Below are 16,157 nucleotides of genomic sequence, written 5' to 3' on the forward strand. Positions count from 1 at the left end.
ATAAATTTGAGCCGTGCTGCGGCTCACGTTGGTGCTGTTTGTAGGTTTCCGCCCTCTGCTGGAGGCCAGACTGTATCCTTTAGTAGGCATGGTTGCGGTTGTTTGTCTTCTTCTCGTCTTGACTGGCGCCACTCGTTTCGCAAGCGTTGCCTGTCCGCTAGTGACAGGAGCGGCGATTATCGATATGTAGTAACTGTTGTCCTATCTTAGGGGTGACGTCGTTGTTTTTTCGTGTCGTGTGAGTGTGGCAGTTCGGTTGGGGACTCAGGAAGAGCCAGGTCCGTGTAGTGCGAGGACACGCCAGGACCGCTGGCGGCGCGCATGGACTGCCGGATGGAACGGCAGTGGTCACGAGGGTGCACGAGCTCGTCGTAAATCAGATCCTGCAGGCTTTAAGATGAGTGCATTTCAATTCAAGTAGAGAAACCTCCACCATTGCGACATCTCGCGATTCTCCAGTGACTTGGGTTCGTGTTTATGTTCGTAGTGTCACCGAGGCGAAGAGCAATGAGTGGAGTGCTTGGGGAAAGCCGATCTGATTAGCTTTCCTCGACTTCTTATTACTACTTACTGCGTTCAACTTGTTACATTTTGTTAAGTTCAACTAGCGGTCTTTTTCCTGCCTGGTGGCCGCTAACGCCCCAGTTGCCTGCCCTGGAGGTTAGTGTATGTACCAGCAGTGTACGTTTCCTCGCCTTGCCGCTGCTGTCCGGTAAGGCGTGTAGTTTTGACAGCTTTCTTCATTGTAGACCGTTTGTGATTCTTCTACTCTGGTGGTAGTGATTCCTTTCTCGTTCCGAGCGCTCTAAGCACAGTATTCTGGGGGCGTAGTGCAGTCCGCCGGTTCCGGCTTTGGCGTGTTGTTCCATTTTTGCATTTGGTTTACTGGACGTCAGGTAGCTTCAGCAAGATTATCATCGGTCATTCGTTGGACGGCCACTTGTCTGAGTTATCATCTTGTGAAGTGAATGCAGCTCTTGGCTGCCTATATCATCGCTCGCGAAAGTGTATGTTGCCAGACCTTCTCATAGGTCGATTCCTGGAGCACCGTCTGTGACTGGTGCTTGTGTTTTATTATTGTATTATTTATTACCATACCTTGTAATTCCTACATTCAAGGTTATGTATGTCTACTAAGTAGTTCCGGTCGTCTTCTGGAATAAATCTAGCAGCGTAAGGGTTGTGTCTCAAGGTTACGATCATCTTATTTCACCCATTTTGTGGTCAGTTGCATGTTTCTTTTAATTAACCCTTGCTTGAATTTGCTGTTTTACAGCAGGTTTCTGAATTTTTTTATATAATTGCAGTTCCTGGCGTGTAAGGCCTTCAGCCGTGATTGTGGTTATTTGTTTTGAAAAATAATTCGATACTTGTATTTTAGCAGTAAGCCTAAAACCTTATTTACTGCCATTCCTGACGTCTGATACATTCTGCTGTGTTTGTGGCCACTTACTTTTTAATATTTCAATACCTGTAAGTTGTAATTACAGCGAGTTCTTAAACGTTCTTAATTTATTGCCATTCTTGGCCTTCAGCTGTGATCACAGTGGCTTGTTTTTTCTTAAACATTATATGTATCTATATTTATGGTGTTTTGCTAATTTGTAATGCACTGATAACACTGTTATTTACAGAGATGTTTATTCCTTCATTAATAAAGTGTGTTATTTTTTTATTTATTGTTCAGTCTGGAATTACTGTTTAAAAATAAATGTTTGTACCTGTAAAAAGCAACCAATAATAAATTATTACGGCCTTGTCCACAATCGTAACCGAATCCTGTCTTCCCTTGACTATCCAGGTTCCCAAATTAACGTAATATTACTTGAAGTAGATACAACTAAAGCGTTCTACCTATCGCCAGTCGTGACAAGGGGCAGATAAATTTGGTATAAATGGAAGGAGGCAAGCCAGACGGTTTGTAACCTTCCACAGTTACATTACAGAATAGCAAGTGCGGTCCGTGTGGTCTTACAAGTGAACAACTGTTGTTGCCAAGTAACTAGAATCAGTGTGCTACGAAGCTACGGAACAGAACATATTTAGAGCGATCAAACTGTTTAATTTCAAAAGGTTTACTGTCCAGAACCGGTATGCCAATGAGGCAATATCGGCGTGAGCATTGAGACAATAATCCCACCGACGCACCACTTTGAAGGTACACGTTTGGTAAAACTCCATGTCCTGCTGCGTGGGTAAGTCCGTAACTGCCCGCTGCACACCTTCGTCCGACAGAAATCGTCCACTGTTCAAAGCTTTTTTTAAGAGACCAAAGGCATGATAGTAAGGGGAAAGATCAGGACTATAGGGTAGGTGCTCGAATGTCTCCCATTTGAGCTGGATTTGGCTTACCATGTGACCGGTGTCTCGCGTCGACACGCGACCCGCACAGAACTTAGCCCACCATTCCACAATGGCGAACAGACATGCTACTCCATGCATGTTCTTCATTCTCCAGTGGATGTCCGCAGCCAAGAAAAGAATAACAGTACTTTGGTCCTGTTGGGACGCCTATGGCCATAATGTCGCTGAAGATCACGTTTTCACATTTACCGTACGCATGTCGGTAAGACACGAGTGGCACACTAATCGGTGGCCTACATGTTGATGCTTATACACACGCATCCGAACCGCGCTACGTTTCATACACGCTGTAGCAACGCCTACGAACTTTTTGATTGCACTATATATTATAAAATACTGATGTTAAATCTGTAGGTGTGGAAGATAGTCTAGCGAAATCATATAAAACTGTGTTTGAACATACGGCAGTCGTAGCGCATCCATCACCAACGCAAATAAGTTATACGAGATGCGATAGAGTGTCAAGAGAGATAATAAATTCCAATAAGACGAAGGTTTGAAACGAGATGAACGCCGAACGCAGTAATCAGGACAAGCTGACATCATCGACGAACATTAGGAAGGCTAATATATAGAATCATAGATGGCAAAGAGCAGACACATCCTTAGACCGTAGATATTATTTGGACCCAATTTACTACTGGAATAGCCGTCAAAGAGAAACTATACGCAAAAACTGACTCCTTACCTCCAGCATCTACCTACTTACTGCGCAAATCATAGTGCAGTGTATGATGGCACATTGTAGCAAAACTGGCGATTTTTTTTATCTATTCCTCTCGCGTATTTATCGAGACAGTCTATACAGATTTCTATCGCGTTTGACCATCTTACCACGCTTGGTGTAAACATAAAAATGGTTTTATACACGAAATTTTGTCGAAACAACAAATTAACTTTTATTTATGTCTGTAGGTTGGATGGTAAGCTATATTGCACGCAGTGGCGGATGATTCCACAGTTAGACATTTAATATTTATTGTAGTCCCAGCACTGAAAATTAAAGTTCCACATAAGAAAATGATAACAGACATGATCGTCATTGATCAGTGTGAACGTAACAAAATCAAGAGCTGTCGTGATCTGGGTCGTGAAGTAGGTTGTGACGTAATCACTGGTGTACAACTACACTGTAGCACTGGGTGACAGGAAGAGTACTGATGGCTTCTGGGGGACGCAGAAGAGAGAGTCGGCTGGGCTCCAACGGATGGGATACGGGCGTCCTGGAGAGAAGCTGCAACTGCAACTGCCCGATGGAGTATTTTTTTTTTCTTTATTGTTATTTCATGTCCCGGTGCCCAGAATTGGGGGGGGGGGGGTCAGGTGGGCTGCCAGTGGTACAGGCGACCCACTCTTCAGCCAATTGACAGTAAAAAGTAATTAGACGGAAAAACAAGAGCCATATAGCAGAGAGATTTACATTGAACTGAAAACATTTTAAAGGTGATAAATAAAATGGAAGTTTTTAGATACACGCTAGATGACCTTTTGCTCTGGTAGCTAAAATCAGCAACAATAAAAGTTAAAATGAAACACAGTAAGGGCATATTTGAAACATGTTGCTGAAACACTGGTATTTGAAAGAACCACTTTTCTGTCACTTGAAGCTGGAAGGACCTACCGCATGATAGAAAGTCGGTTGTTAAAGGGGAGAAAGGTTAACAGGCGAGAACGCAGGAATTGGTGGTATAAGCAAGGAGGACTGAAACATAGCAGTGGTGGGATAGGAGTGGCTGGTGGGATAAAAGAGGGGGAGGAGTAGAGAGGGAAATTGGTGACGTTAATATGGCTCTGAGCACTATGGGACTTAACTTCTGAGGTCATCAGTCCCCTAGAACTTACAACTACTTAAACCTAACCAACCTAAGGACATCACACACATCCATGCCGAGGCAGGATTCGAACCTGCGACCGCAGCAGTCGCGCGGTTCCAGACTGTAGCGCCTAGAACCGCTCTGACGTTAATAGTTGGAAAAAGTGAGCGTGGGGACAGAAATTAAGATGGGGTAAAAGTGAATAAGGATGTGTGGGAAAGGGAGGGGGAGGTACCCGTGATATGGCGTAATGAATGGGGTTGACCAATAGCTCATAGGGTAGGTAAATGTTTTCGCGGAGTTCCTGATCTGGGAGGGGGAGATGGTTGAAGTTTCATTGGGAGAGTACGTGGAAGGTGCGTAGGTAGAGGATTGGTGGGATGTGTTGTTTAGGCCTGGCAGGCGTATGAGGATTGGGAAGCAGAGTGGAAACGACAGAAGTATTGGAGTCGAGTTTGTGGATGGTATAGGTTGCTTGGAGGTGTTCAGCGTCCGTACGAAATGGCGGGAATCTGATGAGCTGGTAAACGATCCTTGTGGCGGAAGGTAAATGTATTCGGAAAGCGAGGCGAACTGCCTGCCATTCCAGGATCTGGAGGGACTGAAACAACTTACGTGGGGCGAAGATCAATGGAACATTCACATAACAAAGTGTAACAACAACAACGCTGTACTATTGTACAAATAAGTAATTTTTTTCTTCTAATTTTTCGATAAATTAGTGTAATTGATGTTCTGATTTCATTTCTTTTTTGTTTCATGCCACTTTGTTAAGAAAACTGTAAATAAATTTCAATGTGAATATTAATGTTTATGTCAAATGTCAAGTAATATTGTAATAGAACTGAAATGTAACAAATGTTGAAACTGTTGTAAGATGTTTAAAATTGTAACTGTGCGTCTGGTCCATACGTAGGCAATGTGTTAGGATATGTAGAATGCAAAACCTCGGGTGAATACCCTGTCTGTAAGGGAGCGGTAAAAGGTGGATGGCAGGCGAGCGCGGGAAAATGCGCACGGGCACTGCACGGCACAACGGGCTCAGCAGTAGTAGTTGGAGTTTGGCACTGGTTTGAGCAACACCTTCTGGAGCGAGGAGGCTCTCCTGGAAGACAGTTTCACTGAGCCTCGGGTATGCTGTTCCAACGCCCACTCAGCATGGCAATATTCCATAGGCACTAAATGGAAAAGTATTGCGACACTAAGAAGAATTAAAGTCCAGATACGTCAAGAGCCATAGCTGTGGTTGTATGTGTGCTGTGTGCCTCGCCATCTCGCCGCCGGCCAACCGCCGCATCGATACCAGCAGGTTGAAACTTTTAGTATTGTATTCGCATGGACCAGAGAATGAACTATTCAATAATAACTTACATTTTACCAGAACTTTCCTATCATTTAAGTATCCTCGCAACTAACCTAGATAGGGTCCTTTCCAAATGTTGTGCAATCCGAGTGTCCCGAAATGAAAAATTAAACTTTGTGTTAATAATAATTACTTGCAGACCTAGCTATGTTAGAATGGTGTTGAAAGAACTGATTTGTTAATGAACCAGTAAATGAATAACGAAGGTCTAACGAAGTTGAAAGATAACTTTAATATTAATATAGTAATGAAGTTTAATTATTTCGAGACAGATATAAAGGTATTTAAATGAGCAGGAAATAAGATAAAAAGAGTAGTAACTCGTATACTGGAAATCTTGAGTGCATAATAATTTCAGTAATCAAATTTTTAATACAGTGATCATAACAGTTTCAGGGTCCCCAAACCCCCTTTTTTTATTCATTTGAATTCTGAAGTGTTCTAAATTGATTTGACCAGCAAAAGTTAAAGTCAATATAAAAGCCAAAATTTATCAGTGTTTTACCTTTATCAAAATTGACATTGTGTGTGTGACTCGAAAGTGCTGTTTCTAGGGTAACCTATGCCCGATTTTAATCAGATCAAGAGACAGTACGAAGTTTTGTAGTCTACGTTACAGTGTAGTGTTATGTATTTATGGTTTTTCCATATGAGTACAGAACGTGACACTATCAGTTCAATAGATTTTCTGGTTCTAAAATTGTACTATATTATGCAGTGTTACTACTTGTTGCTTTGCACGAATATACACCAACTTGTACAGGGAAGAAACTCAGTTAATGCCTAATTAGGCTGGCGACCGTATTATTAACAAATTGGTAGCATCTTCTGCGTTGCTTTTTGTCCGTTCTGACGTGTAGTTGCAGTTCGAACTTACTTGACGTATCATTGTTATTACAGAGTGGGTGTAAGTCTGATTTGCCACCATCCAGGTACACGCGGTCGATATCGATAGAAAAATCCTGTCTCCTAAGGTGAACCCCACTCACTTACCATAGTACAGGCTTTAATGAGTATTGTGTGCCCCACGCGCACGTTACAAAAGGATGGGAAGGATCCAAGATTTATAGATGTAGAAGACTGTGGAGGGCTGCAATACCCAATTTAGGCCAATTAGTAGATTTAGCAGTTTCAGTCTATTATAAGTTTTATGTTGCCCGCTGGAGTGTGTTTTACGGGTTAAGTACACTGCTGCGGAGGAATATTGCGAGCTTTCGAGGATCATGTGATCCGCGGACGTAAGATAATCCGTGATAGCAGCGGCGCATTTGTTGTTGTGTTCGCTGCCTGCGTGCGATGGTAGCGGTCCTTGGCGCTGCATGTTAGCGTTGAGCCTCTACACAGAATGTTTACAATTGCACCGTATAGAAACACAGGAAGTATTTGGGATATACATAGCTCCTTGTCTTTGAAGGAGGAGCGCCTACGGAAGTGAGGAGCGGCAACCCGCAGGTCGCAGACGTCGTTCCAGAACAGGAGTAGCCAGGGCCCAGCCCTGCGTGTACTCCAATTTTAGTATCTGTTTCGTCGCTGACTGTCATCACAACCGTATAGAAAAAAAAAGACACGAAAGCACCAAATCAAAAAACACAGTGCAATGTACAATGACGTAAAATCATATGAAGATAACTACATGCTATATTCATTATTATATTATTACAAAAAAATCGAAAGCTAAATGTTAATTATAAAGCATTTACAATATTTGTGTGCTCTGTCCTGCTGACTGAATAACATTTCACCAGGTTTGTTTGTCCTTACAATTGTCTCTCCAGCTGTTAATTTTCAAGAATGTTAGCTCTTTTTACATGTTATTAAATAATATTATTATTGGTTGCTTTGGTGGTCATCTTTCTTTGCCGGCCGGAGTGGCCGAGCGGTTCTAGGCACTACAGTCTGGAACCGAGTGACCGCTACGGTCGCAGGTTCGAATCTTGCCTCGGGCATGGATGTGTGTGATGTCCTTAGGTTAGTTAGGTTTAAGTAGTTCTAAGTTCTAGGGGACTGATGACCTCAGAAGGTAAGTCCCATAGTGCTCAGAGCCATCTTTCTTTCGTAGATCCTTCTATCTTGATGAATCTGTCTTCTAGCGACCTAAATGCCTGACCAGGCCACTTAATTCCTCCAGCTTTCATCTTCGCTACTTTGTCAGGTTATACCTTTCTTTTTCGATTAGCCGTTCTCTAATGACAGTCCTTTAAAGATTTTGCGTTGTTTTCTCCCGTCGAATATATTTGGGACATCTTCACCTCTTCCTTTCTGCCAGAGTTTAGGGCTTAACATCAGTCTGTTAGTACTGGTTGTGCAGTAACTTAAAGATGCTTTTTCTATGTTTCCCAGAACAATGTCTGCTATTCAAGAGTTTTAACACAGTATATTTTATTTGGGTTTTTAATTCTGATTTTATTTATCACGTCATTTGCTATAGCGAAGTAGGTCTCCTGATATTTAAATTCGTGTTTCTTTCGGGAGTTAACCTTAACATAAATTATTTCGTTTTATTAATACTTAACTGTGTAGCAGCTTTGCCCACATTTTGCAATTAACTACTGGCTGACAGCTACTATTTAAATGCTGTTAAGTCTTTAAAGAACTATACAATCAACGTAAATCCAAAATGGATTTCTTTTTTTTTATTTTCCTGGTTTAGTCGCCTAATATGCTGGATAGTCTTCTCTAATGCTACGGTGAACAGAACTGATGGCAGACAGGGTTCCTGTTTGACAGTGGAATAGGTATTAAAACCATTTCTAAGAAAATTACTTTCTGAACTGTGAAAGAGCATTTTCTGCGCATACGTCCGTTGCTTTTAAATGTTTTGATTTGTAACAAAACCGGACAACTAAATCACCACAGCAGTCGACGACATCACATCAGTTGCTTCAAAGCCAGTGCGAAGAGCGAAATTCCCTACTTAGTGTAACTTGTACATGGAGATGACACGGAATCAAGGGCGGCTTTAAAAATTAAAATATTTAAAAAATGCATTATTCTTAAAAATTATGGTAAAACACGTATTCATGGTCTTTGTGACTGTCAGTATAATCCTTTAATTATTTATAATCTTTGTGTATATTCCGTAATGGTGTGGGGTCTTATGAAACTACATTGCGGAGTAATTGATGTATATTATTGTTACTACTGTACTGCCGAATGCGTAGTGAAATAGGGAGGGCTGCTCATATAGATAATTTATAGTTCCCAAGTTGATTGACGACATTAGAGGTCTGCATTATCTCCGATTTTTACCGGCGTGTCCCGCTCGGCCCTCTGGCTCTCGTGAGTACGCGGCCGAGCGTCCTCTTCCGCCGGCTGTGGGCAGCCGATCGCCAGCGCTCGGCCGAGTGCGCCAAACGCTCGGCCGGCCGCCAGTAACCGGTGGACTCAGTGCCAGCGAGCGGCGCTTCGTCACACTCCTTGAGATCAGAGGCCACCGCTTCACATTAACCACTCACTTATTTCTTTTACAAATGTCTTTCGTTGTTTACTACCAGTTCTATTACCTAAACAATACACTTGTATATGTTACATTTGATGTTTGTTAGTATGTTGCAGACTACTGGAGTTTCGCCTTTGAGGTTATCATGTATTCCAGTAATTGTAACGTTAAAAACTGTCATGTCTTTATTTAGTATTTTGTTCCGTTCGGTAGACAAACGGGAACACAGTAAACTATGTGTAGCCTATCTCCAAACTCGGCCACGTATACGTTGTACTAACATTGAATGCATGATCGGGAGGGAATGATGGAGTTAAAAGTAATACTCACGAAATTTTGTTGCACAAACGTTGATTTCTGAACAAATTATGACCTGTAAATAACGTTACAAGTGAAGCATGACTATACAATTTGTTTTTCGTCATTGGTGCTCCCTGATACACAGGCGTCATTTGTGTTCCTGGACCTATTATACTACAGCTGGCGGTTTGAACTTCTACCTGTGAAGTCAATGAAAGTGGAATCATACATTTATAGATTTTGAGGAATGTTTCCTTCCTTGTGATTACGTGGTTTGTTGTGAATACTTACGTAATTGTGATGAATCAATAAGAGATCATCCACCTTGTCTGATACCAGGCACGATCTTTTGCTGGACAGCAGGTGACCGGCCTGGCTACAATTTCCCTCGCTGGCAGCACTGGTGGCAGGAATACAGAGAACTCTTCTGACTACTACCGACAGCCTTGGAAATAAACCCGCGTGCGTTTTCCACCAATGCAAAATTTGTCCTTCGGTACAGCTACAGTCGGATTTGGAGAGCGAAAGGTACCTGTCGAGTTCATTGGTAGTAACTGTGTGTCCATCTTCGGCGTCCTCATCCGAACTCCAGTCCTGGGAAGAACTTGGTCACTGTTTGCTTGAATGGACTCTAATCATGAATGAAAACATCCGTAAGGTATTCCTGTCACCTTCCAATATGTATACACCGTATTAGAATTACTAGTTACTAAACGACTATATTTACGGTGACATTTTATATATATCGCACAAATTACATCAAAACGCATTGTGGAATGTTTAAGCTGCGAAACCTTTCCCAAATATCACATTGTAAACGTAATAAATGTTGATCTAACGAAAGATGGCAGATTAGACAAACAAACATTCGTTTACTAATTGGTTTCAGTGAATGAACCTTACCATTTACGGGCAGTTCCGAGAACAATCGTCGAACTTTAGCATACGCGGCTTGCTTTTCGTCTGCTGTGAGTTTCTTCAAATGACGCCGTGATGGCCATAGAACCGTGGCAACGTAATGGATAGCCTCAATTTTGCACTTCTCTGTGATGAAGTATGCTGCTCTCCTTTTTATTTTCGCCATGAGCTGAAAAGGAAACCCAATATACATAACTGCACTCTGATAATTCAACAGTTGTATAAAGGATCGTAACCTATAGAAAGTGTTCTTACCTCGTTGTCACTGCCTATTGGTTCACAATGATGTAACAGACTCTCGTACCACGGTAGCACACGTTCCAGCGTTGTTACCTTTGCAGTTTCCAAATCCAAACTCGCTTCTTTAAAGGGGGTTAGAAAAGCGACAACGTCTCGTACGCATCCTTCTTGGAAGGTTTCTAAGAGCTTCGATTGCCCCCAGGATTCTAGTAGATCTCGAATATCGTCGATTTGACTTATGACAGAATTGAGCATTAACACTATACTGTTCCACCGAGTTACAGCTTCTTGCTTCACAAAGTGCCGCGGACGCCCCGAGTGACCCGACCTCTTCAAATAGCCTACTATAGCTCTTGCTGATAGTAGACACGACAGGATTTTAGGGGCTTCGTCTTCTAAAAACGTCTCTTGAAATGTGTGACGAAGCGCAGTGATCAAGCAGTGATCAAAGCAAGGCAAACGGTCGTAAGACTCAAGTGCCTTCTTTTAGCTCCTTGGTCGGTGACAAAGCAACATTTCGTAAGATCATTCTTGTTAATTCCTAACTCAAGCATCCACTCTTCGATTTCGTGCCGTATGTTCTCTCCTGTCTTAGGTACGTCCGGAAACTCGGCTGTCATCAAAACAAGCGTTTCTGGCTGCCATTCATCATTCACATAATGCGACGTCACAGTCAAAAAATTTCTCTTCTTGTAGTTATCAGACCACAGATCAGCGTCTAAAGCGCACATTTTGTTCTTTAAGGCACAACCATATTAGCTTGGGCACCATTGTCACCCGTATTTTGTCTGCCTTTTCTTTAATATGCCGCGATACAGTGGTAGGGTGCGGAAGAACATCTGCTATACTGACTTTGCCGTAAGTGGCGCCAACATTGATGAGCTCCTGCGAATAATTCTTGAAGCCAATCTTACTACAAGTATTTAATGGTAGCAAATCTATTCCACTCATATCGACCAACCTATCAACAACTTTCTTTATGCTACTTGGTACTGCAAGTGGCCGGTGGACTTCTGCTCCGCATTTACTTTTGCAGTGCCGAATCATACCTGTTGTGCTTGACTGGTACGAAAGTATGTGGTACATTGCACGAAACCAGCAGAAGCCTGCGTGACAGGATCCACTACAAGTGCAAACGATTTCCAAGCTTCACTTTTCGCCTCCTCTTCCGACATGTCTATCTTCTTCAGTACTAATGAGCCGCTCCTAATTGTCTCCATAATACTTCTCTTCGTTTAATGAATGGAACGTTTACGAACTATACTTGGTTTATCCATAACGCTGTCTGCGTTGCTCAAAGCCAGGTCGTCAACTGCGTTTACACACGGTTTCTAATGCGATTCGGCACTGTAGAGCGCGCGGCGGTTGTACTGTCACCGGCCGAGATTGTGAGTACGCTCGAGCGTCCGGCAGTGCTGGACAGTCCAACCGATAACCGAGAGGTGGAGGACAACCGGCCACATGGTGCATTAGACGGCCACAGCCGTATCGCAGCGTGGGCCTTTCCCATCCGTCTAGCAGCGGCACTAAATGGGAAATGCTCGAGTGGTTGTTTTCATCGAAATGCAGAGCTCTACTTGACATCATACCCGAAGTACACAACAGCCATTGGCTATCTGACGTTCAAAAGGGCACGGTCATGGCTTTCGGGAGAAGGGTGGAAGCATACAGAAACAGCTAAATTTGTAAGCTGTTCGTGTGCCACCGTCGACAGAGTATACTTTGCATGGCAAAATAGCGCTATCCAAAATCGGCACCGAGGCAATGGTGCACCAGGGACCATTGGCGTTAGGGGTGAACTACGTCTGCGGAAATGTGTACTGACAAACGGGTGTACAACAGGGAGGCTACCAAGTAGTCTACTCAACGACCGTCCAACGAACGTTGTTGCGTGGGCCTCCAAAGCAGGAATTCTGGTTCATGTACCCATGCAGTCTGCTGTTCATCGCAACGAAGGCTGGAATTTGCACACTTACATTGCAGTTGGACATCCACGGAGTGGCGACGGATGGTCTTTTCAGATGAATCACGTTTTATAATCGATCAAATTTAAACGGCTGAAAACACACTGCAACAATCATCGGAAGGGGCCAGGCCCCAGGAGGGAGCGTCATGGTCTGGGGAATGCTTTTGTATCATCCGTGGGTGATCTCGTCATTTTTGAAGGCACAATGGATCAACACAAGTATGTTCACCATTACGTACAGTTTGTTTCATCCTCGGCACAATGGATTCTACCATCAGGACAATGCAACGTGTCACACTTCTCCAGGTCTTAGTGCGTGGTTCGAAAAGCATCACGATGAGTAAACCGTACTTCCCTGTTCCCCAAACTGCCCGGATTAAAACCCAATCTAGAACCTATGGGACTGTCTCAAATGGTTCAAATGGCTCTGAGCACTATGAGACTTAACTTCTGAGGTCATCAGTCCCCTAGAACTTAGAACTACGTAAACCTAACTAACCTAAGGACATCACACACATCCATGCCCTATGTAGGATTCGAACCTGCGACCGTAGCGGTCGCGCGGTTCCAGACTGTAGCGCCTAGAACCGCTCGGCCACCCCGGCCAGCAGGACTGTCTCGAACGGGATGTTCGCGCCATTGATCCTCAACGCAGAAACGTGGCGCATTTGGCAACTGCCTGGTTCCACATACCTGTCAATACGTGTCAGAACCTCACTGGCTTTTTCCCTGCACATCATTCAGTGATCCGCGGTGCAAAAGACTTTTGGACACGTTGTCACGTTAAGGTGACTTGACGGTATATGTTTAAAAAAAGTTGTACGCGTAATAAGTGGTATGCAAACTGTGCCACTGCTGGAGCTTCAAAACCAAATGATACAGTGTCTTCAAGTCTTTCAGCTTTGATAACCAAGCAATTCATCAAAAATGAAGCCGAGTAACTTCGCCTATTGTTTAAATTTAAAATGACATCCCTCAGTCTCAATTCGGGCTAACCAAAAAATAGAGTGCTTAAGATTAAGGAGGACATATACTGATTTCTCGGTTGAAAATCTAAATTTAAAAGGAGCTGCCGTCATTTACACTAAGTGGATGTTGTGATCAATTCTTTCAGAAACTGGTTACGCTCGTCCAAGGAAAAAGCTGTCATGTAGGGGAGAGCCAGGCAAAGTGGCCATGGTGAGCTAAGTGGCCTTAAGGATCTTGGGGAATGGTGCTGGCGTCGTGGGAGGAAATGCACTGGCATATTCTCCCAGGAGGACCAGTCACCTTATGAAGTCTAACCTGTCTGTTTTACCGCTTCTTGACCTTTTTGTGGATTTCACTTATTCTGTTGTAAGATAAGTGGTCAGGGTCAGTTTGTGTATTTATTGTACAAAGGGAATGTGACATGTCTTTTTAATGACGATGTGTCGGAAGTGCCATATCCTGACTCCACAATCCTTCGTTAATTACTGAAATTTCGGCCATGCAAGTAGAGAGCTTATTTTGTGTAATGGCGTCATTGCGGAGAAAGTTGTCATTTCGGTGGTTACTTCTGACCACGTTATATAGGGGAGGGGGGTGGGGGACATAAAAGCAGCGGGCGAAAGAAGGGCTACAGGGTGTGACAACTACAGCAAGCCCTTAAAGCGTGACATAGAAGCGGCATATAAAGAAAGAGAAGGAAGAGCAAATAAAATGCAGGAAAATCTGAAAGCACCTGAAGAGAAGAAAAATTTGGAAATTTGTGGTAAGGTCTGATGGAGCCAAACTGCTGAGGTCATCAGTCCCTAAGCCTACACACTACTTAATCTAACTTAAACTAACTTACCCTACGGACAACACACACGCCCATGCCCGAGGGAGGACTCGGACTTCCGGCAGGGAGAGCCGCCCAGGCCGTGACAAAGCGCCTCTCCCGAAGAGGAGAGAGTCAATAAAAAGAAGAGTGCAAAATCAGATGGCCCAACGCTAGGAGAGCTCATTTGGATGACAAACACGTAGACAAGGAGTGCATGTACTGCGAAGTAAAATTTTCAAAATCAAGTCTAGAAAAGCAGTGGATCCAATTGTGCACGTCCTGGGCCTACAAAGTCTGTACAGCGCTGAGGAACGCAGTATGATTTCTGTTTGTGAAAAGTTGAAATAAGTTACTTCACATCATGTTTTACAATAAAATATATTTATTTCTTTACTAAAATAGTTTTTTATCCATTACTTTTCATTTTAAAACAATTTGGCCACTTCTCCAGCTCATCTCGGGCAAAGCGGGCACATTACCATTTCTTGTAAATTGAACTGCATGAAGTTCGTAATCTGATCCTAAGGTGATTAAACTATTCGATATTATACTTGAATAGTTTTAGATTGTAATCACTCATTTCTATGCATTTCCGGCTACTGCACCTCAGCTTAAAAAATAAGAACACCTTAGCCGGGCCACTTTGCCCGATTTTCACTTTCAACAGCATTGTTGGTGAAGAATCTCAACAGTGATAATGTTCGTTGTTTTCGTAACAACGTGAAAGGTAATAAAGAGGTCCCACCACACGCCGCTTCCTGAGAGGAGGGTGACTTGCAGAGAGGTTGCCTTAAGTCAGAACGTGCGCCCTTCTGCGGCCAGCTTGCGGGCATTGACGGGTGTTTCTCGTGCCCGCAGAGGAACCGCAGCGACGAGCGGCAGCTGGTGCTCAGGGACGTGCACTTCAACGCGCAGGGCCCCTACTCGTGCGAGGTGTCCACGCTGACGCCCATCTTCACGCGCCGCTCCGAGGAGAAGCAGCTCACCGTCATACGTGAGTACCGCCTGTCTCAAGTCTAGCTCTAAACCTACACAAGTTAAAAGCAAACACGGGGGCACCTGCTAAGTCATCACGGAACGAAAGAAGAATTTGTGTGACATTGGCTAAGACACGCGGTGGGGTAGCTTCAACAACCACAAAGCGAAGGGTGTTCTTACTCACACACAGCGGTCCCCTTCCTCGTCCTGTGTTGTACGTTAAGGAAGAAAGGAAGGACAGAAGAACAATATGTAACGTCTGGTCTACAACGAGGTCATTAACGACGGGGCACAGGGTCGGATTGCGGAACGAAATCAGGTGTGGCCTTCCATAGGAACAATTCGAACAGTCACCTTAATCTGTTACAGGAAATTACAGGTAACCTAAATCTCGGTCACCGGATAAGTAGCGGAGCCCAGGGCAAGTTTACGCAAGGGTCACGATTATGCGGAGCAGGTTTTTCGGGAACCATTCTTGCTAGAGCCCTAACGACAATGGAAGATTATTACTGCCCTCTACTAACAACTCCCACAATCTTCACGGCATCAGTTCAATGAACGCTTTAGCGCGAAGAACGTGTTTGTGTTGTTGTGCTAGCTGAGTAGCTTTTGCTACTCAAATATTGAAGCTCCTAGAAAACTGGAATGGAATCCTCAAGTAAACAGGTAAACAGAAAGAGAGGCAGGCCTAGAGGTACATGCAAGAGGATGGTGGAAAGGGAAGCAAGGAGAGTCGGCAAGACCCGAGTGGAACTGAGGGAAATGGCCAAAGTCAGAGATGGCGACTTCTCCTCGATGCCCTATGCTCCCAAAAGGGTCAAAGGAAGTAAGTCAAGTAAGTCTAGGGAACGTATTTTTAGAACTGAGAATAGACAGATATATGTCCGTTCGCAGGAGATCATTCTATATTATAAAATACGATTGAATAATTTGGGAGTCTGAAAGTTACTACTGTAGTTTCGAAACTAATTCAGAAACGGCGATGGGACACG

General features: G+C 43.6%; 1 protein-coding gene across 1 annotated transcript in view; it reads left to right on the top strand.

Moving 5' to 3' along the window:
* LOC126195298 (uncharacterized) overlaps positions 1-16,157 on the top strand; it is a 717,802-nt gene that overhangs the window by 628,094 nt on the left and 73,551 nt on the right. Inside the window, exon 3 of the mRNA XM_049933849.1 lies at positions 15,046-15,181. Coding sequence (XP_049789806.1) covers positions 15,046-15,181 — 136 coding nt within the window. The remainder of the gene's footprint in view (positions 1-15,045; positions 15,182-16,157) is intronic.

The sequence above is a fragment of the Schistocerca nitens genome, chromosome 7 (genome assembly GCF_023898315.1).
Source record: "Schistocerca nitens isolate TAMUIC-IGC-003100 chromosome 7, iqSchNite1.1, whole genome shotgun sequence".
In the NCBI taxonomy this organism is placed as follows: Eukaryota; Metazoa; Arthropoda; class Insecta; order Orthoptera; family Acrididae; genus Schistocerca; species Schistocerca nitens.